This window comes from Felis catus, chromosome D4, assembly GCF_018350175.1.
Source record: "Felis catus isolate Fca126 chromosome D4, F.catus_Fca126_mat1.0, whole genome shotgun sequence".
NCBI classification, from domain to species: Eukaryota; Metazoa; Chordata; class Mammalia; order Carnivora; family Felidae; genus Felis; species Felis catus.
Window position 1 is genome coordinate 17,899,600 of NC_058380.1, and position 17,937 is coordinate 17,917,536.

At 43.9% G+C, this 17,937-nt stretch overlaps 1 protein-coding gene across 9 annotated transcripts in view; it reads left to right on the top strand.

Moving 5' to 3' along the window:
* The window catches only part of PCSK5 (proprotein convertase subtilisin/kexin type 5), a 461,238-nt gene that overhangs the window by 204,961 nt on the left and 238,340 nt on the right, over nucleotides 1–17,937 (top strand). For all 9 annotated transcript variants that reach the window (XM_023243354.2, XM_023243355.2, XM_023243356.2 and 6 more), the window contains one exon: nucleotides 5,571–5,671. In XM_023243354.2, coding sequence (XP_023099122.2) covers nucleotides 5,571–5,671 — 101 coding nt within the window. The remainder of the gene's footprint in view (nucleotides 1–5,570; nucleotides 5,672–17,937) is intronic.

Here is a 17,937-nt window from a genome sequence, read left to right on the forward strand (position 1 = left end):
ACCCGATAACTCAGCTTTTTTCTTTTGCTGCCATTTCAGGATTTAACCGTCACCGCTTACCCCCGCTCTGTAATAGCTGCTACATGTCCTTAGGCAGGCCTGAGCCTTCATTTCCTTAGTTAATAGTGTCTCTTGCGTGCAGAGTTCCTGTGGGTTGCGACGTAGCTGTATGCACACACGCGAGCGTGCACACCCAGAGATGCCTATTGTGTGTTGTCTCACGTGTCGCAAGCTGCTGGAGGCGGTCGTTTGAGAAGCAGTCCAGCCTGTGGCGGCGACAGTACTTGTCAGGAACAGTTGTACTTTTAGCCCCCGGGCTATATATACGCATATACACTCATGACCTTTGTAGGTTGCTCGTGATCTTATGTGAGTTTTTTTATCTGGAGAGGCGACAAAGGAGCAACCTTGAAGTCTTTCCTGATAATTGGGGGAGTTTATAGAACAAAACGAGTATACGGGAGCTTGATATTAGTGATTCAACTTGGCCTATAAATACTGTGCTTCCGCTCTATACCTAGAACCGAGCTGAACACTTGGGAGGCGTAAAACATAATCGAAGATGGCATCTTCCTCCAGTGATAGCAACCTCACGTTTGTAGGCAAAGCCTCACGTTTGCACTTCCATTTACAGATTCCGTGGCAACACAGGACTGGAATTTTGTGTGGGCTCGTCAGTCATGATCGAATTTTACACCAGACTTTGGTGAACACAGAAAGCACTAATTGGTCCTCAATTCCCTTGTATTTTGCTGCGCTTAATAAATCGGCTTCTTCTATTTCATTCATTGACACGTTGAAGATTTATTTTCTGCCTTTATTCCCCCCATGGCTGTGTTTGAAACAGCTTTTCTGGCGCGTTTCTGATCCAAATCCAAATCCACACCAGACACAAATTCAACCTAACAGACAGTAGAATCATTTCGTGTTTCAAAAATATCTGTTCAGTTGCTCTTTTCCCAGATAGGAGACAATATGGCACCTTCAGAATAAAACAGATCGCGAGATCTCAGGGAGATAGAAACTCTTAACTGCAGGGCTGCTATTAAGGCTTGTCACTCATGGCCAAAGTCAATCAGACCTGAGATTCCCTGGAGAATTTCCTCAACAGGCTGGAATAAAAGATCCAATCAGCCCAACTAATGAAATGTGAAATAATAGGAGATAGGAGCTTACGATGAGAAAAAGTCGTGGTTCTGCTCGGAGGAAGCGTGACTGGACCTGAGCAACACCCACCCCTTCGCACCAAATAAAGATGACATCCCTAGCTTGGCGGGGTCCAAAAAACCATCTGCAACTCATCCGTGAGACAGGCTGCACATCTAATTTGCTGACCGGGACAGCTTTGATCTGGCTCGAGGCCTGGTGTCGTCTTCTGTTTGCTTCACTCTGACGGACAGAAAGGATATTTTCTTGAGCGATCAGAGAAGCTCCGTGGAGGAAAATTCTGTTTCTGATTTGGGTAGCGAACTGAGAGAGCTTGGAGTGTGCAAGATGGGCCACCGGGATTGAAACCCAGTTCTGAGACAGTTTTTAAAATGGAGTCCACACTGACAGAGCTTTCTTGTTCCGTTTTCGCATACAGAACCCCTGGACCCCTCGCTCCGTGATGCGGGCCTACTGTTCCACGCCACGCTTCCTTGAAATCACAGCGTCAGATCTTGCGCGCGTGTGTTGTGATTAACGGGGTTGCCCCATGTGGTTCCAGTTTTGGGGACATCATTTTTCTTCGAGATCGCATGCTCCTTGGTGGTCCTTGCCTTTTCTTTCTAAAGATAGACACAAAAATTCCCTGATACTCTGGCTTCTCTTCATGACGAAAACCCTGCCTCAGATCTCTGTGGTAATTTACACCTAAACATTTCCACCACTGACAGTCACTTCCTCTTGAAATGACCCAGCTGGAATTTCTCCCTAAAGCGGGGATGCGAAGGAGTGAGGCTGTTTTCGCTTCTTTTTCTCTCCACTCCTTTTACCCTTCCTCCCCGTCACCTCCCTGCCCCATCCCTTTTCGCTGTCTCTCACCACTCAAGTTTCACTTAGTTAAGGTGATTGCAAAGCCTAAATGAATAAAAGCACAATGCCGACTTGGAATATTCCACACGCTTGCCCGCACCGAGAGCGTTTAGCGCTTGGCTGGTGTTTGCGTAGAAAAGTACGGAGCAGCTTTTCATTTAAGCACGCAGCGTGTATGTCCGTACCTGGTGACCGTATGTGGATGAGGCATATTCCTACGGCAGACCCGACGTCATCGAGTTTTTATTGTTCACGTTTGAGGTTGGCCGGAGATGGTTCTTTATCTGCCCGAAGAGCATTGCACACACTTGGAGTGTTTATTCTGGATTTGTTTCTGTGCATCGCAAGTGTCTGATCCAGCTGAGGAATAGGCAAGATGAGCCAAGTGGGAAGACATCGTGAAAAATCTCGAATCCAGGCACAAGCCATTGAAAAAAAGAAAAACTGGCAAAGGAGCGTGGCCAGGAAGGGGAGGCGAAGTGAGCAGAACACAGGCAGGGCCATCTCTCGACAACGGAATGTCTGGAGACTCGGAAACAGACTGCTCCGGGGTCCTTATGCCTTGACTTAGTGACCGGGTGTTTGATAAACCAGGCTGCAAATTTACCCACGATTTCAAATGAATTAGAAATACCTTTGCTGGGCACCTAGGTGGGTCAGTCGGTTAAGAGCCAGACTTCAGCTCAGGTCATGATCTCACGGTTCGTGGGTTCGAGCCCCGCATCGGGCTCTTTGCTGACAGCTCGGAGCCTGGAGCCTGCTTCGGACTCTGTGTCTCCCTGTCTCTCTGCCCCTCCCTCGCTCGCCCTCTGTCCTCTCTCTCTGTCAAAAATAAATAAACATTAAAAAAAATTAGAAATACCTTTGCAATGATCCAGCAGTCCCACTTCTCCTTGTACATTCAAAAGAATTGAAAACAGGATTGTGAAGAGATGTTTGCAGCCCCATGGGCACAATAGCCGAGAGACGGAAGCCGCCCAGATGTCCACTGATGGATGGATGAATAAAATGCGGCAAATACATACAATGAAATATTGTGCAGCCTGAAACGAAGGAAATCCTGCCAGATACTACAACATGGATGCGACTCGAGGACGTTATTCTTCGTGAGATACGCCCGTCACGCACACGCAAAAAGACGAATACTGCGTAATTACATTTATAGGAGGTGCCTAGAGTAGTTAAACTCATAGAAACAGAAAGTGGGACAGTGGTTACCACAGGCTTGGAGGAGGGGACGAAGGAGAGTTGTTTAACGGGTGGAGTTTTATTCATACACGATAACTTTCTAGAGATGTGTCGTAAGGCAGCGTGCAAGATAGTTAACAATATTGTACTGGACACTTGAAAGTTGTTAAAAGGGTAAATTGGTGTTATGTGTCTGTTACCCCAACAAAAAGCCAAAGAAATACATTTTAAAGCCAACAATTAGGGGCGCCGGTGCGGCTCAGTCAGTCAAGCATCCGACTCTGGGTTCTAGCACGGGTCACGATCTCATGGTTCGTGACTTCGAGCCCCAAGTCGTGCCCTGTGCTGCCAGCGTGCAGCCTGCTTGGGATTTTCTGTCTCCCTTTCTCTCTCGCTCGCTCGCTCTCTCTCTCAAAATAAATAAACATTTTGTAAACAATAACAAAGTCAACAATTAAAAATCCAGATAGTTTCTTCGGCAGAAGTGGGCAAGGGCTCTGTTTACCCGAACATCCTCTAAGCGACTGGTGTGGAGGTTTGGAAGGTGGCTGGTCAATCAAGTCTGTTAATCGAGAGAAAACCTTGCCTTCTTGCCAGATAGACTGTCGGGAGTCTAGACCTCTTTTCAGGAAAAGAGGGCAAAAGCTCACCTCCTGTCTTCCACCACCACATCTCTATGGTTCTATTATTTTTGTTCATTCTGCCATTTTTTGTGTATCAGTGCCTGTTGGCGTGGATCATCTGGCGACCTTAAAAGCGTCAAAAGGAACAAAGAAAAGACCATGAGAACGGATGACCCTGGATGAAGCTAGTTCAGCCCGCGTGTCAGTCTAGAGCCATACCAGATAATTAAATAGTCCATACAGACATCCGCATGGGACCCTGAGGAAATATTTAGGGGAGGGCTCATTTCTAAGGAGTTACACGGCACTTCCTTCCTGTGAAGATCAAATTTCTTTCCAAATCAGCCAATCGGCCCCCTCCTCTGGAAGGGGATCCCTCAGAAAAGCAGGACTTGGTTTTCAGCCGCGTTTGTCCCGCCACACCTTTCTGATGACCTTCCTCCTCAGTTTCCCCATCTATAAAATAGAGGCAATACCCTCGTCTGGATGCCAGAGAAAGCTTAACCCCCATCCTCCAGTAACTGCAAGGAGATGGCCAGCTCATCTCGTGAGCCTTGTGTGTTCCCAGCAGGAGTGATATGAGACCCAAGGAGGCAGAAGTGGATGCTCGTGGGGGAGGGAGGATTTTTTTAAATCGTAGATATTTCGGTGGTTTGCAGAATCTGTATCTCGTAGTGTTTACTTTGTCTTGTCGCGGAGACTCTCAGTTTAACGGTTTTCCCCCTTAGTGAGATGATCCTGAAACAGAGGTTGAGGGCCGCTGCTCTCGCTGGTGGACGTGTTATTCAGCCACAGCTCAAGTGAACCGGATTCAAACCAAGGGGAAAACAATGACCTAGGGCTCACGTTCTGCTTTAAAAAAATGGAGAAATGGCTAATCTCCTTCTGTGACATACAGGCAGGCACTTAGTGCTGTCCCGTCAAGCACCCGGGTTTAGTATTCACGTGAAATCTCTGAGGAGGTCTTAAACCCGTGTTGCTTGCATGACAGGGCTCGGCTTTGCTTAAGACCTGCAGCTCGGGACGCCCGGGGGGCTCAGTCCATTGAGCGTCCGACTTCCGCTCAGGTCATGATCTCACGGTCTGTGAGTTCCGAGCCCCGAGTCGGGCTCTGTGCTGCCAGCTCGGAGCCTGGAGCCTGCTTCGGATTCTCCCTCTCTCTCTCTCTCTGCCCCTCCCCCACTCATGGTCTGTCTCTCAAAAATAAATAAACATTAAAAACAAAATTAAAAAAAAAAAAAAACAACAAAACAAGACAGAATACCTGCAGCTCGCCCAAAGCATCAGTTCTGGGAGGACAGGGGTCAGATCGTACGCTTTTATGCTCCCAGTGGCTAACTCGGTGTTTGGTTGTCGGTTCAACATAACCTGCTTATGAAAGTGCTGGGGTAATGAAAGAGGTTTATTCTTAACTAGAGCTGGGTCTGGGGTGAGGCAAGCGAGCGTTTGGGGGTAAAATTTAAGGGGACACTTGCATAACCCCCGCGTCCCGAGCCAAAGACTCACCGTGGTCCCGACCCTGGTTTTCACGGAAGCGGAGTCCGATTTCCACAGGCTTCCCTTTGCAAAGTCGATTTACACAGGCGACTCTTCTGGAAGTGATATGGTCAGGAGTGCAAAACAAGGCATTTAAAACAACTGTTGCGACACCCCTCCGTTCCACTTTTATGAGTAAATTTCTTTCGACTTGCGCGTGACTCACACTGACCCCAGCTCCCTAAATGTTTCATTGCTGTCTTCCAGATTACCACAGATCTGAGGCAACGCTGTACAGACAACCACACCGGGACCTCGGCCTCGGCCCCCATGGCTGCGGGCATCATCGCCCTCGCCCTGGAAGCCAAGTAAGCCTTTAGCTTCCTATTGTCTCCGCTGGCGACAGCCCCTCATCTCAAGGACAACTTACCCATTCCCTACTATATGATCCCTAGCACAACAACCCAGAGCAGAATCTTCCAAATGCGACCTTTCAAACGTCAAAGACTAGGGTTTTAAAAAGAATTTTTTTTCCCCGATATCAAGAAAAAAAAAAAAAAAGCAATTCTTTTTCTTTTTTTTTTTTTTTTGGTTTTTATATCCTTAAAAAATCAAACTGTGTAATTACTTTATTATGGAGTCATGGTGTAGGCATGCCAATTGGCTCCAACCCTGTTGCCTTGTTGAGGTTTTTATTCTAGTCTGGGAATGTTCCTGTGGGTCTCAGAACAGTCAGGGGCCCTTTCCCTGCAGAACAGCCAGGCAGCTCGGATTCCAGGACAATAGCGCTCCCTCTGGGGGACAGACTATGTCAAGGTCATTTGACTGAAGCTCAGGGTCAAGAACAACCCACCCACCTTCAGTCCTGTTGCGCGTGCTCAAATTCTGTGTCTGAGAGATCCCTTGAAAGGCCCCTTAGATTCCGTGCTGTAGGCCTCACTCTCTGTCTGTAAAACACCAACAGACTTTGCTGTCTTAACCAACGTAAATTTGTCGCCACTCTTGGGAATCCTGGATCTTAATTCTTTCAAAACCTCATACGGACCTACACGCTCTTACCCTCAATGTCAAAACCCAAAATGCCAAGAAAACTGGAAACCCTTTTGCAAATTTGGCACAAAAACTCATTTGATGGCAAAGCCCTGAACTGACTTGAGGTGGTTTGTCTTTATCGCGCAAATCCATCCAAATATTAATGTATGTGATTCTGACGTGCTGGCTCCGAGCCCCCCCCCCCCACCCCCGCACCCCGCCCCGGAAGTTTTGTATAATCTATGCTCCGGATGCCACATCTGAAAAAATGTTGAATTCCAAATACATCAGGTCCAAGAATTTTAGAAAAGGGACTGTGGGCCTGTACTCTGATGCCCTCCTACAAGAGGATCATAAAAGCAACTGAAGTAAGAACGTAAGTGTTTTTCCAGAAATAGCCTTGCACCCCTGTCCCAGGGAGGAATAGAATGATGTTCCCATTTAGTTGTACCCAGACGGAGAGCAAATAGCCGATGACAGGAGAAGAACACAAGAATGATGACGAGACCTTCAGTAAGAACAGTACTCGCTCAGTCTCAGTACGTTTGTAGCTGCCCGTTCTTTAAGGCAGAGAGCCTGTGTTAAGGCAGTCGGGCCCTCATGTCATATGGAAAGAGTGAAATACAAGCCATAGAAAGCCCGAGATGGGCAGAAGGACACAGCTTCGGATGTGGGCTGTCTTCGTCTGTTGAGACGACTAGAACAAAATACCGCAAATGAAGTAGCTCATAAACAACAAAAATTATTTCTCGTTTTTCTGGAGGCTGGGAAGCCTAAAATCGAGACACTGGCCGATCGGGTGTCCGGGGAAGGTCCACTTCCTAGGCGGGTCCCATGGCAGAAAAAAAGGGGCAAGGGAGCTCTCTGGGGTCTCTTACGAGGTCTCCTCTTTGTGACGGCACCACCCTCATGACCTAAACACCTCCCACAGGCCGCACCTCCTAACGCCATCACACTGGGCATTAGGTTTCAACATACGAATTTAATGGGGACACCAGCATTCAGAACATACAGTGGGTGCCACACCTTTTGTTGACCCCTTGCCAAAAATTGACGTGGAGAGATATCCAAGTTCACACGAATGTCTGTATTGCTTTCTTTTTGATGAGGTTAAATAATAATTGTTGCAATGTGTTGTATCCTTTAAAGTGTTAAAAACTGGGGTGGAGCAAAGAACTTGCACTTACCTTATTAAATTCTCACCTGACAACTTTTCACCGGGCAGTTCTGGCCACAGAAGTGTCTACTAGGTATCTATTTCTCTAATGTTTTATTTATTTATTTTTGAGAGAGCAAGTGTGTAAGCAGGGGAGGGCAGAGAGAGAGAGACAGAGACAGAGGCAGAGACAGAGACAGAATCCGAAGGAGGCTCCAGGCTCTGAGCTGTCAGCACAGAGCCTGATGCGGGGCTCGAACCCACGAACCGCGAGATCATGACCTGAGCCGAAGTCGGATGCTTAACTGAGTGAGCCCCCCCAGGCGCCCCTAAGTATCTGTTTTTAAGTTGGTGACTGCTAATTGGATCTTTGAAAAGCATATTGGCTTCATCCTGCAATTCTGGGGTATTTGCCCACAAAATAGTAAGTTAGAAAAAAGTCAGGAATTGATCGAGCACTTCCTAATTCCCCTCCAGAAACGGTTGTCATTCTCACCCTTAGTAACTAAGCGCCGTATCGGTGGCTACAGATAATACATGATGCTCCGTTCCTTGGGATATTACCGTACCACTAATATTTCAACAGTTCTCGTAACCACTGTTTAAGTTCAGGTGGAGAATCCTCACTTTTATGCCTCAAGCAGCGCACTCGGTTGGCTAAGTTTGCCTTGGGGCTGGGAACACCCTGAAAGCCTTCCATCTGTTTTCGCGTTCTTTGCCTTCTGAGCATTTTTAAAGATTAATTTTTGCCGCAACTGTGATGGATGGGAGGCAGGGGGCCAGAGAGCCTCTACGTGGAAAGATCCACCGTTAATTGAAGACTGTCAGCAGTACGGTCTGATCATGGAGCCAAAAGTAGATGGTAAATAGACTGATAGATAAAATGAGAAAGGATAAACCTTGCCTTGTAACTCCACGTAACTCGTTCGGTGGGCCAATCTTTTCCCGTAAGTGAAGCTGGAGGTTAGGAGGGGGACATCTGAGTATTCCAAGAGTGGGTCAGACGTTGATGATAAACCTGGATCAATAAGCTGTGGGCCTCCAGCATGGTGTCAAAAGTATCTGGAACTAAGAAATGACAGCACAGAGCTCGGATGACAGTAAGCCAAGGCTTCAGTTGTTCAAAAGCTAAGCCGAAGCCTTGCAAACACACCTCACCCACTCAGCAGCCTCCACACCCCCCCGGGGATGTCCTCATCTCCTAGTGCTTTTCAACAAGTCTTGGACCTGGGTATTTGGAGATTCAACCTTTTCCTCTCACAAGCTGAAAAGCCTGATCTAAGGAGGGAGAAGAGAAAGCGGCAGCATTGCCCCGGGGCACAGCCAGCACTCTAGCTAAGCATCGCCTGCTCAGGTCAGGGAGTAGGGTGAGGCTGAGTGTTGGGGGTAAAAAGCTGCCAGTGGGGACTGCCGTCCCCATTTCCCAGCATGCCCCAACTGTCCCCGTGCTCTAGGAGGTATTGTCATTTCTCCTAATGGCAGATTTCAATCTAGATTGAATCAATTCAATTCAATTCAATCAATCTAGATTCAATCAATCAATTCAATTCCATCTAGATTACAATCACTCAGGGAAAACTGCCACTTCCTGGCCTCCCTCCCCCCGCAGCCTGCTTTCGATGCATCCCAGGTGCTTGTCGGCACCAGTAGGACAATCTTCCTCTGGAGATACTTCAACCATTGGCCTGTCTGCCATTTTGATTCTTCTTGCGCCCTTCCACTCAGAGCTTCTTCCCTACCCGCCCCCCCAAACAAAAAACCTTCTTAGGAATCTAAGAGAAAAGAAAAAAAAAGGTACAAAACATAGAAACAGATCAGCTCAAAGTGTGCAGATTTCTTATCTGAGCTCAAGCAAAGCTTGGTCCTGAGTTAACTGCTGCGAGAGCTCATAGGACAGACCCCCCCAGGCCATCCTTTTCCTAAGGGTGTGTAAGAACAGGTGTTACCACAGAGGACACTGCAGCACACCCCAGACCCTCGGGAAAAAGCACACTGCACCCAAGACTGGAAGGATCCCCAGTCCCTCGAAAATCTGCCTCCTTTTCCTATTCTCCCTCAGTTTGAGCCTCGTCATCGCTACAGGCGCTTCTGACAGTCTGATCACAAACTTTGCCTTTCTAGTAAATAAGGCAGTTTCCTCCTGTTCCCAAAGATATCACCTGGGTGCAGAAAGCTGTCAGTGTTTTACCCTTCTAAAAACCGGGAGCAATTTCCGAATAAGAGAAAATCCTGTCATCTTAAAACACAGGAGAGGACACTGTTTTTGTGCTGGGGTACTCTTTGTATGTATTAGTTCAGAGGTTTCTCATATTTCGATGATTAGGTGAACTAATTATCATTTGGGCCGTTGCTGCTTAAAGTGATGTCTTTTTGTGTGGCATAATTCAGCAAGTTCAAGTAAAATGCGCGTCCCGGGAGCAGGTTTCTTACCTAAAGAAAAGAGTGAAACATGACTAACAGTTTTAGGTGAGCAGCACAGGAGAACGCCAGGTCACATGTTGAAAGAGTTGGCATCGCAATCTCAATGCCGGGATATATTGCCAGTTACCATAGCCCTGTTGGGAAGAGAAAAGAAAGTTGCCAGCAAATGATGTTGCCTATAAAATGGTTTATTAAATAAAAATGGCAATAATTGACGTTCATAAAAATACACTCTTCAGAGTTTTAAACTCTGTTTTACTGAAGTTTCCCTGACCGGAGGCTGTAAGCGTTAGCAAAGGGAAACTAATTTAGTAGAGTCTTCCCTATGTTTAAATACCAGCATTAGCTCAGGACATTCAAAATTTAAGTTTACCAGAGACACCTTTTGGCCTTGAGTTGCAAATGGTTTCTCACTGGTAAACTGAGTAACATACGGTTAGCAATCAAGAAATGTTGTACAGCGAACGGTCAGTTAAAGGGACTGGGTCAGATAGAAACTTTGAAAATTGTTTAGGACTTTGAGAAAGGAGGGTGCTGATGCAAAGAATCTTCCACACATCCTTGTTTGAAGTGACCTGGGAGCATTTGCCTCCAATTTCGTATCTCAGGAGCCTCAGGGATACCTTCCTTTGAGAACGTCTAACAGAGCTACACCTAAACTCAGAAAATAAACAAATTGAAGGGGGGGCTGTCATTCGGTGCTAAAAATATACCCAGAATGTCACCTGCTTCTGGTATGCTTCCTAGCCAACTTGATGGGCATACAATACACACATCTCTAGGTGGGCTCATCTATTTTATTTTATTATCTCCCTGTTCTCTCCTATTTCAAATGTCCTGTTGGAACATATCCTATAAGTATTTGTAGAATACAGATTATAGGACCTATATAGACAGAATGTAGCACTAGCTAATTAATCGTGGTAGTGTGAGGCCAAAACTCCTGGAGACTAAGGATTGTACATTCCTGCCTTTATATTTGTATATAACAAATATCTAGTACACTAAAAAAAAAAAAATCTAAACCATCCTGCTAGATGCTAAGTGAATTAAGCAGGGCATATTTCAAATATTTGTAAAACATGTCACTTGCCTTCAAAGGGAGGCAAATGTACACTAACATGGATGCACAAGCTATTTAAGAAAGCCAATGAAATCAGTTTGGGGGGAAAGGTTGTGGAGTGTGCCGGATTTGGCTGAAAATAGAAATGGCCCACCTCCATGATCCAGCTTGGAACATTGGCGCCGTGATACTCTTACATCCTTCATGACATCTAAGCACAATGTTTTGCAGAAGGTCAATTCCATACAAACATTAGATCAGTCCATCTAGTCCAACCTTCTTATTTTTTGTACGAGGGAAATGAACAGAAGTGTTCAATTTCGTATATTCGTTATTTTTACCTCTTAGTTCCTCTAGCGGGTAGCGATTAGTGACTTCTCCCCACGTGACCTCAGCTCATTCCTTACCCAGTTTACTTATGATCCCTTAGAACTGGGCTTAACTCGGGGAGAATAAAGACATGATGTTATTCCCTCCCTTAGCTTCCAAGAGAAGCCCCTCTACCTTTGATCTTTAGTGGAAGGGATAACGTGAGACATGGAAAGGTCAACGTGTGAAGAATTAAAGACGTGTTGCGCTACAAGATGATTCACACCATATGCTGTTGATTTCAGAAGAACCATCCTGGAAATTCTTTTCTCAGGAAATTAAACTTACCATCTGTATTTCTTATAAACCTAAAAGTCCATCTATGTAAATGTTATGCACTTACCAATGGTCAACCGCTTTATGCGTATGCTCTACCTTTCATTATAATCTCTGTCTTACCAAGTATGTTTCCAATGCAGGGGAAAAAAATATGAGGAAATGCTCCAAATATTTGAGATTCAGTAATTGTGAGAAATTAACACCTGGGACAGTTGAGATGGGGCCTGAAGTTTTTAGCAAGTTGAGTTAAAGTAACTAATTGAGGGGCTTCAAAGATCTAGACCTGACCGTCTTGCAGGGAGGAGACCACATAAGAAGGATTCGATAGACGTAAATGTTTCTAAATATTGGGGTTAGCATCTTAGGCCTGATATCTTGTACACTTTTCTTATCTTCTTTGTTTTGTTTTAATTAAAAACACATTTCAGTAAAAATGTTCCATTAAAAATACTCCCAAAGGCCACATTCCCCCGTACGAAATGCTGCAGTGGGCCGGGAGACAAATGGTTGTTGAGGTAAAATAGCAGAGAATATATCCACTCTTTCCTTGTAGGGGAGTTTTACTGATTTCAAGTAGGACTTCAGAAGCACATGCACAATACAGGTATATTTGCCCAGATTCTCTGTGATTACAAGAGTGAGGATGGAGTTAACACACACTCCCTTTTCCCCCATGCTCTTAGAGCTTTTAGGGTATTGTAGAAGCTTCTAGAATGTTGTAGTTTGGGCTTAGAACTTAGCTGAGATTTCTGGCATGGAGGGTTGGGATATATAGCATGAGGAGGGTGGGGAGACTTAAACTGTAATCAGGGAGGAGCGCTGAAAAAGGAGGTTCGTGAGGTAAAAAACAGCACACATTGCCACTTGAGGCCGAGCGGACAGAGAAGGGATGTACTGTCCTAGACTATTCCCTATAGTGAAATAATTGTAACCAGACCCACAGAGCAGTTACCACGGGCCTGCTGCCAGGACTGTGCATGAAAATAGCTTTGTTATGTCTACATACACACAGACAATACACTGTGTCCCCTAGCACTTTTCAAGTTCAAATTATGTGGAAGCCAGTATTCACTGGACTCAACTTTACCTAACTAGTAGTTAATGGTTTAAAACATTGCAGCTTCCAAAGGTGTCCTTTATTGCTAGAAAAGCCCAAGTCAATAGGTTCATTCACTTTGTGTTATCTTGAGATTTAGCCTGTGTTTTCCATCCCCTTCCTGAGATGAGGAAACTAAGAAGGGGTGGATGGATAGTTGAGTTGCCCAGAGACTGAACTGAAGACAGAGAAGTGATTAGGTGACTGTTGCCTGCTTCTTTTGCTTAGCTTTATTTTAGAAAAATGGAGAATTCACTGAACGTATTTTCCTTTTATTACTGTAATACTAAAGATCATTTCTTAAGAAGAGTAGTTCTTAATTTGGTTACAGTCCCCAGAGTTTTTGCTTATATACATCATTTTCAAGGTCATATGTTATATTAGAAATGTCTCATGTTATAAACACCTGATTTATGATTTAACCTAAGCGGTAACACTATTTAAAATTGAAAGTGGGAAAGACCTGTCCTCTGGGATTTGACTCATTTTATAGTAATTATATCATTATCTATGCTATGTCATCCACCCCACCACCTTGACGAGAATTCCATCTCAAAGGACACGATGCCTGAAAATTCTATAAACAATGATACCACTCTGAGAAAATAGTTTAAGCCCAAGGGGGAGAAAAGAGTTAAGTTGTGAGAAGCGATTTTGGAAAGAAATTTCTAGTCTTGTTTTTCTCATCTCTGAAAGGTATGTAGAGAAAATGTGGTGTTGGTAACATAGAGCTTAGATGGAATCATTCATTCATTCAGTAGACATGTATTAATGGTCTACTAGTTGTCAATATCTATGCTAGACGTTGTGCATTGAATGATGGGTTGACATACTTGGAACTTTGGCCCTATTTGGCGAGGCAGTCTTTAGGAAACCAAATGATAAGTACTAAGAAGAACATAAACAGAGTAGAATACTGGAGAGTAATTTGATGAAAGGAACCATTTTGTCTAGAGTGGCAATGGAGAGACCTCTTGGAGGAGGTGACATTTTTCTGAGACCTGAAATATAAGAAGGCTCCCTTGTAGAGAACTGGACTGAGCATTCCAGGGAGAGGGAGGAGCAAGTTGGGAAGACCACATAAATGGAATACGGTTATTGGCTTTGAGAAATAGGAAGATATGCAGGACTAGTGTGAGCTGGAGATTTGGAAAAGTTCAGATCACATAAGGTGTCATAGTAAGTAAACATGATAGAGGTCTGTGGAGTCTGTAAAGGAGAAGATTTGATTAAAATTTGTAAAGATTATTCCAACTTCTCCTTGGAGAGCTGTTGGTGTGAGAGCAAAGCAAGCGCCATTTTGGAAGCTAAGCAAGCGCCATTTTGGAAGCTAGTGCCATAGTTCAGGAAAGATTAGGGTAGCTTGGTCAGCGTGACAATAATGGAGACAGAAACAAGTGGATCAATCTGATGTTTGTTTAGCAGGTACAGCAACCAGGGAATGAATTAGATAATGTGCTTTGGGGCGGGGGAAGAAAACCTCAAGGCTGAGTTCTAGTTTCTTAGCTGAGCTCTTGGGTGGATTGCGCACCATTTATTGAAATAGATATCCTTTTTTCTTTCCATGGGCTTCTGAGAATTGAAAGAAGCCTAAAGACCCATGGGACCAGATCCCTGGGCCGACAGGTTTTATAATAAGACCTGTGTTTGGGCGCACTGGCTCCTCCAGCAATGTATTAATTACTTATTAATTTAGCCTTAGAATTAACTAATTAATTAATCCTTAGCAAGTGCTGTTCCCTAAGATCATGCTTGCTGTAAATGGCTGAGACAATTTACATTTTTAAAAAGGGAGAGAAAATAAAGAACAAGGATTTATTTACATTATAAATTGCTCATCTACTGCATGTGCTGTAATTTAAATAGTGTGTTAATAGCAAATTGACTTTTATTCACTTACCCCAAAAGATGGCTTAGAAAATCCAATGAATTAGTGGGTTTTCAAGACGTATGTAAAATTGAGTATTTAAATTGAATCTCTTGAAGGTTTGTGGATGTTATTCATTGCCAGGAAATTTTTGTTCTTGATAGTGTCTATGGTAACACCCCAAATACTATCAAATATAATTTTTCTTGCTGAGAATACGAGAAGCTGCTTTTTTTTTTCCGGGTCCGGTACAGTTTCACATAATAGTTTGCTAATTTAATCACTTTAATCAAGGCGTATTTCGGTACTTTCTGCAAAATGACTTCCTGTATGGCTTCATCAAATATCCCTCTCTTTGTATTTGGGCATTCTCAGATATACTTCTCAACTCTGTTTTGAAACCCAGTTAAAACTCAACCCTATTTTTTTTAAAACTTACTTATTTTGAGAGAGACCGAGTACACACCCATGCACGCAGGAGAGGGGCAGAGAGAGAGGGGGAGAGAGAATCCCAAGCAGTCTACCTGCTGTCAGCGCAGAGCCCGACACGGGGCTCGATCTCACAAAATGTGAGATCAACGTGAGCGGAAATCAAGAGTCGGTTGCTCAACCGACTGAGTCCCCCAGGTGCCCCTCAACCCTAATTTTGTGGCAGGTGTTCTTCAGCTGAGTGTTGAATCAGTCTTGCATATAAACCACATTGTCTTCACCTATAATTTCTTACTTCTAGGATATTTTTGTTTCATTAGTCCAGAAGAGGATAATTGTTCCTAGTGACGCTATTATTTTTTTGTATTTTGCTGATTCCAGCATTCTTTTTTCTCTGGTTTGGAAGAATCTTAATCATGATACCTTTTGCCGTCGGGATGATGGAAACGTAAATAAGCGAAGCAGAAATGACAGACTGACAAGCATGTCATTTCACTAGCATGAAGCTTTATTCATTCTGACCCCAACAAGCTGATTATGGCCTTTGATTTGTCAAAAGCTCAAAGCAACAAATTCATAGTGAAATAAAGTGTGATACCTGGAAGAGAACCTGTACAAAAAAAAAAAAAAGAAAGAAAGAAAGAAAGAAAGAAAGAAAGAAAGAAAGAAAGAAAGAAAGAAAGAAAGAAAGAAAGAAAGAAAGAAAGACACTTTGTGCTGAGAAGATTGGCTCATTTCTTAACATCTTGGATTTTCATTTCTCTATTTGCGATGATTCTCAACCTTTCTGAGTAACCATATGTGTGACCCAAGTGAAGTAAAGTTCTATGTGCTTTGCATATCCCAGAAAAAATAATGTTAGTGTCATTCTAGCCCATAAAGTCACAATGCACCTGACCACAATCTGCTATAGATGAGACAAAGGAGTCGTCTTGCCGTTGGCCTCAACTGAGTGTGGACATAGTGCATGGGAGTGCAAAAAAAGGTACAATCAAAAACTGAAGTGATGAAAAATACAAACAGCAGACAGCTTTCACCGAATGCTTACTCTATGCCAGATACTGAGCTGAGGGCTTTTATCGGTTATCTCAGTTAGTCCTCAAAGCACTGCTCTAAGGTAGGCATTATCTCCCTGTTTCAGATGTGGAAAGAGGCTTAGAAGGGTATCCAGGTGGTAAGCGGTAGATCTGGACGTTGAAATCAAGGTGATGTGATGCCAGAACCACATCTCCTTTCTGTTTTAAGAGCAATCACAAGACGTGGTTCATTGCAAATGGCAGCCGTGAAGCTTAAGCGCCGTGAGTTTGGAGCAGGGTGACAAAACCTTCAATAGGAGTGATTTAGGAGGACTTCATAGAAAACGGATTCGAGCTCTACTCTGAAGATTCTTTTTTCAGCTTGAGTGTGTATGAGTCATACAGAATCTTGTTTAAAAATGTAGATTTTGAAGCTCTCAAAATAGTTTGGGTGATTCCATTGCAAGTGGCCCACAGATCACAGTAAGAAAACCCCCCCTAGACTGTAAGCTGTCTTGAAAGTTAGGTTGCTGCAGTAGACCCAGCAGCACCAAGAACAATGCTGGGCACATAGTAGCAACCAAATAATCTGTGTAATGAGTAAATAAATAAATGGAGAGACGGAAGTCTCCCTTTAGTTATTTAGAAGTATGAATAAGTATCCGGGTAGCTGTTGGTAGTGGGGTATAAATGCCAACAAATGTAGTCTTAACTCTGAACGTCGATTGATTCATTTGAGAAATACTTACTGAGTCATGCTTGTTATCATCATTTCTGTATTTTGAAAGAAACATGTTTTCCCCATCTGGGAAATTGCAATACCTCTTACAGTCATTGCTGCAATCGTTAGCATCATGATTCTGATGTAACTCCGCGTGTGCGCCCGGCACCGTGCTTAGATCTAAAATACATCTGGGGCGCCTGGGTGGCTCAGTCGGTTGAGTCCGACTTCGGCTCAGTTCATGACCTCATGGCTCGTGGGTTCGAGCCCCACATCGGGCTCTGTGCTGACAGCTGGAGAGCCTGGAGCCTGCTTCAGAGCGTGACTCCCTCTCTCTCTCTCTCAAAATAAACATTAAAAAGTAGAAAAAAAAACAAAGAAAGAAAGGAAGGAAGAAAGAAAGAAAAGAAAACAAAGGGTGATATTGTGATAGAAAGCGATGGCTACTAAGGGTAGGGAGGAGTGAATAATGGCCAATAAGAAAAGGATTAGGCAAGGCCACCAATGAGATGATAGCATTTTTGCTGAAACAAGAGTCATAAGGGTGACCCAATTTATACATGGTTTTTATGAGTTATTACTGAGTTATTGTTTGCAGCATTAACTGAGTTTAACCCTTTTTTATCCAGTAATGCTTGTCACCATGGCCAAGCCTTAGATAACAGCAGGCCAAACGATGAGGAGAAATAATCCATATTTTTTAAATTTCTGCCAATATTTAGAAACGTGCCCATACATGATTGAAAGCTAGGCATCACTTCAAAGTTTAAAGTTGTTCATCCAGAATCCAGTGAAAGCCTTAATTTTCCATTTTTGATAGACACGCTGGTTTATCTGAAAAACTCAGTACACAACCAGGGAAGGCTGGGAGGGAGGGAAGAGAATTGAGCGAAATTTAACACAGGCTCTCAGAGGAGTCTGCTTGTTATTTGGCTATTGGAAACCTTTCTACCCAACTTGAAAGAATGTAAGAGGGAGCTTCCTGGAGAGAGCATGATCTGGGAGTGATCATATTAGTCATGCTGTATTTCTTATTCAATGCTCTGAATTTAGGTGTCATTGGATTTGACATCTAATAGCCTCATTGCCATAGCAGATGTATTCAATTGTATAATTTTCATTGTGCTAAAACTCTCTATTATAGGCAATACCATACCTGGCATATCAAATACTTGCGATCGGTTT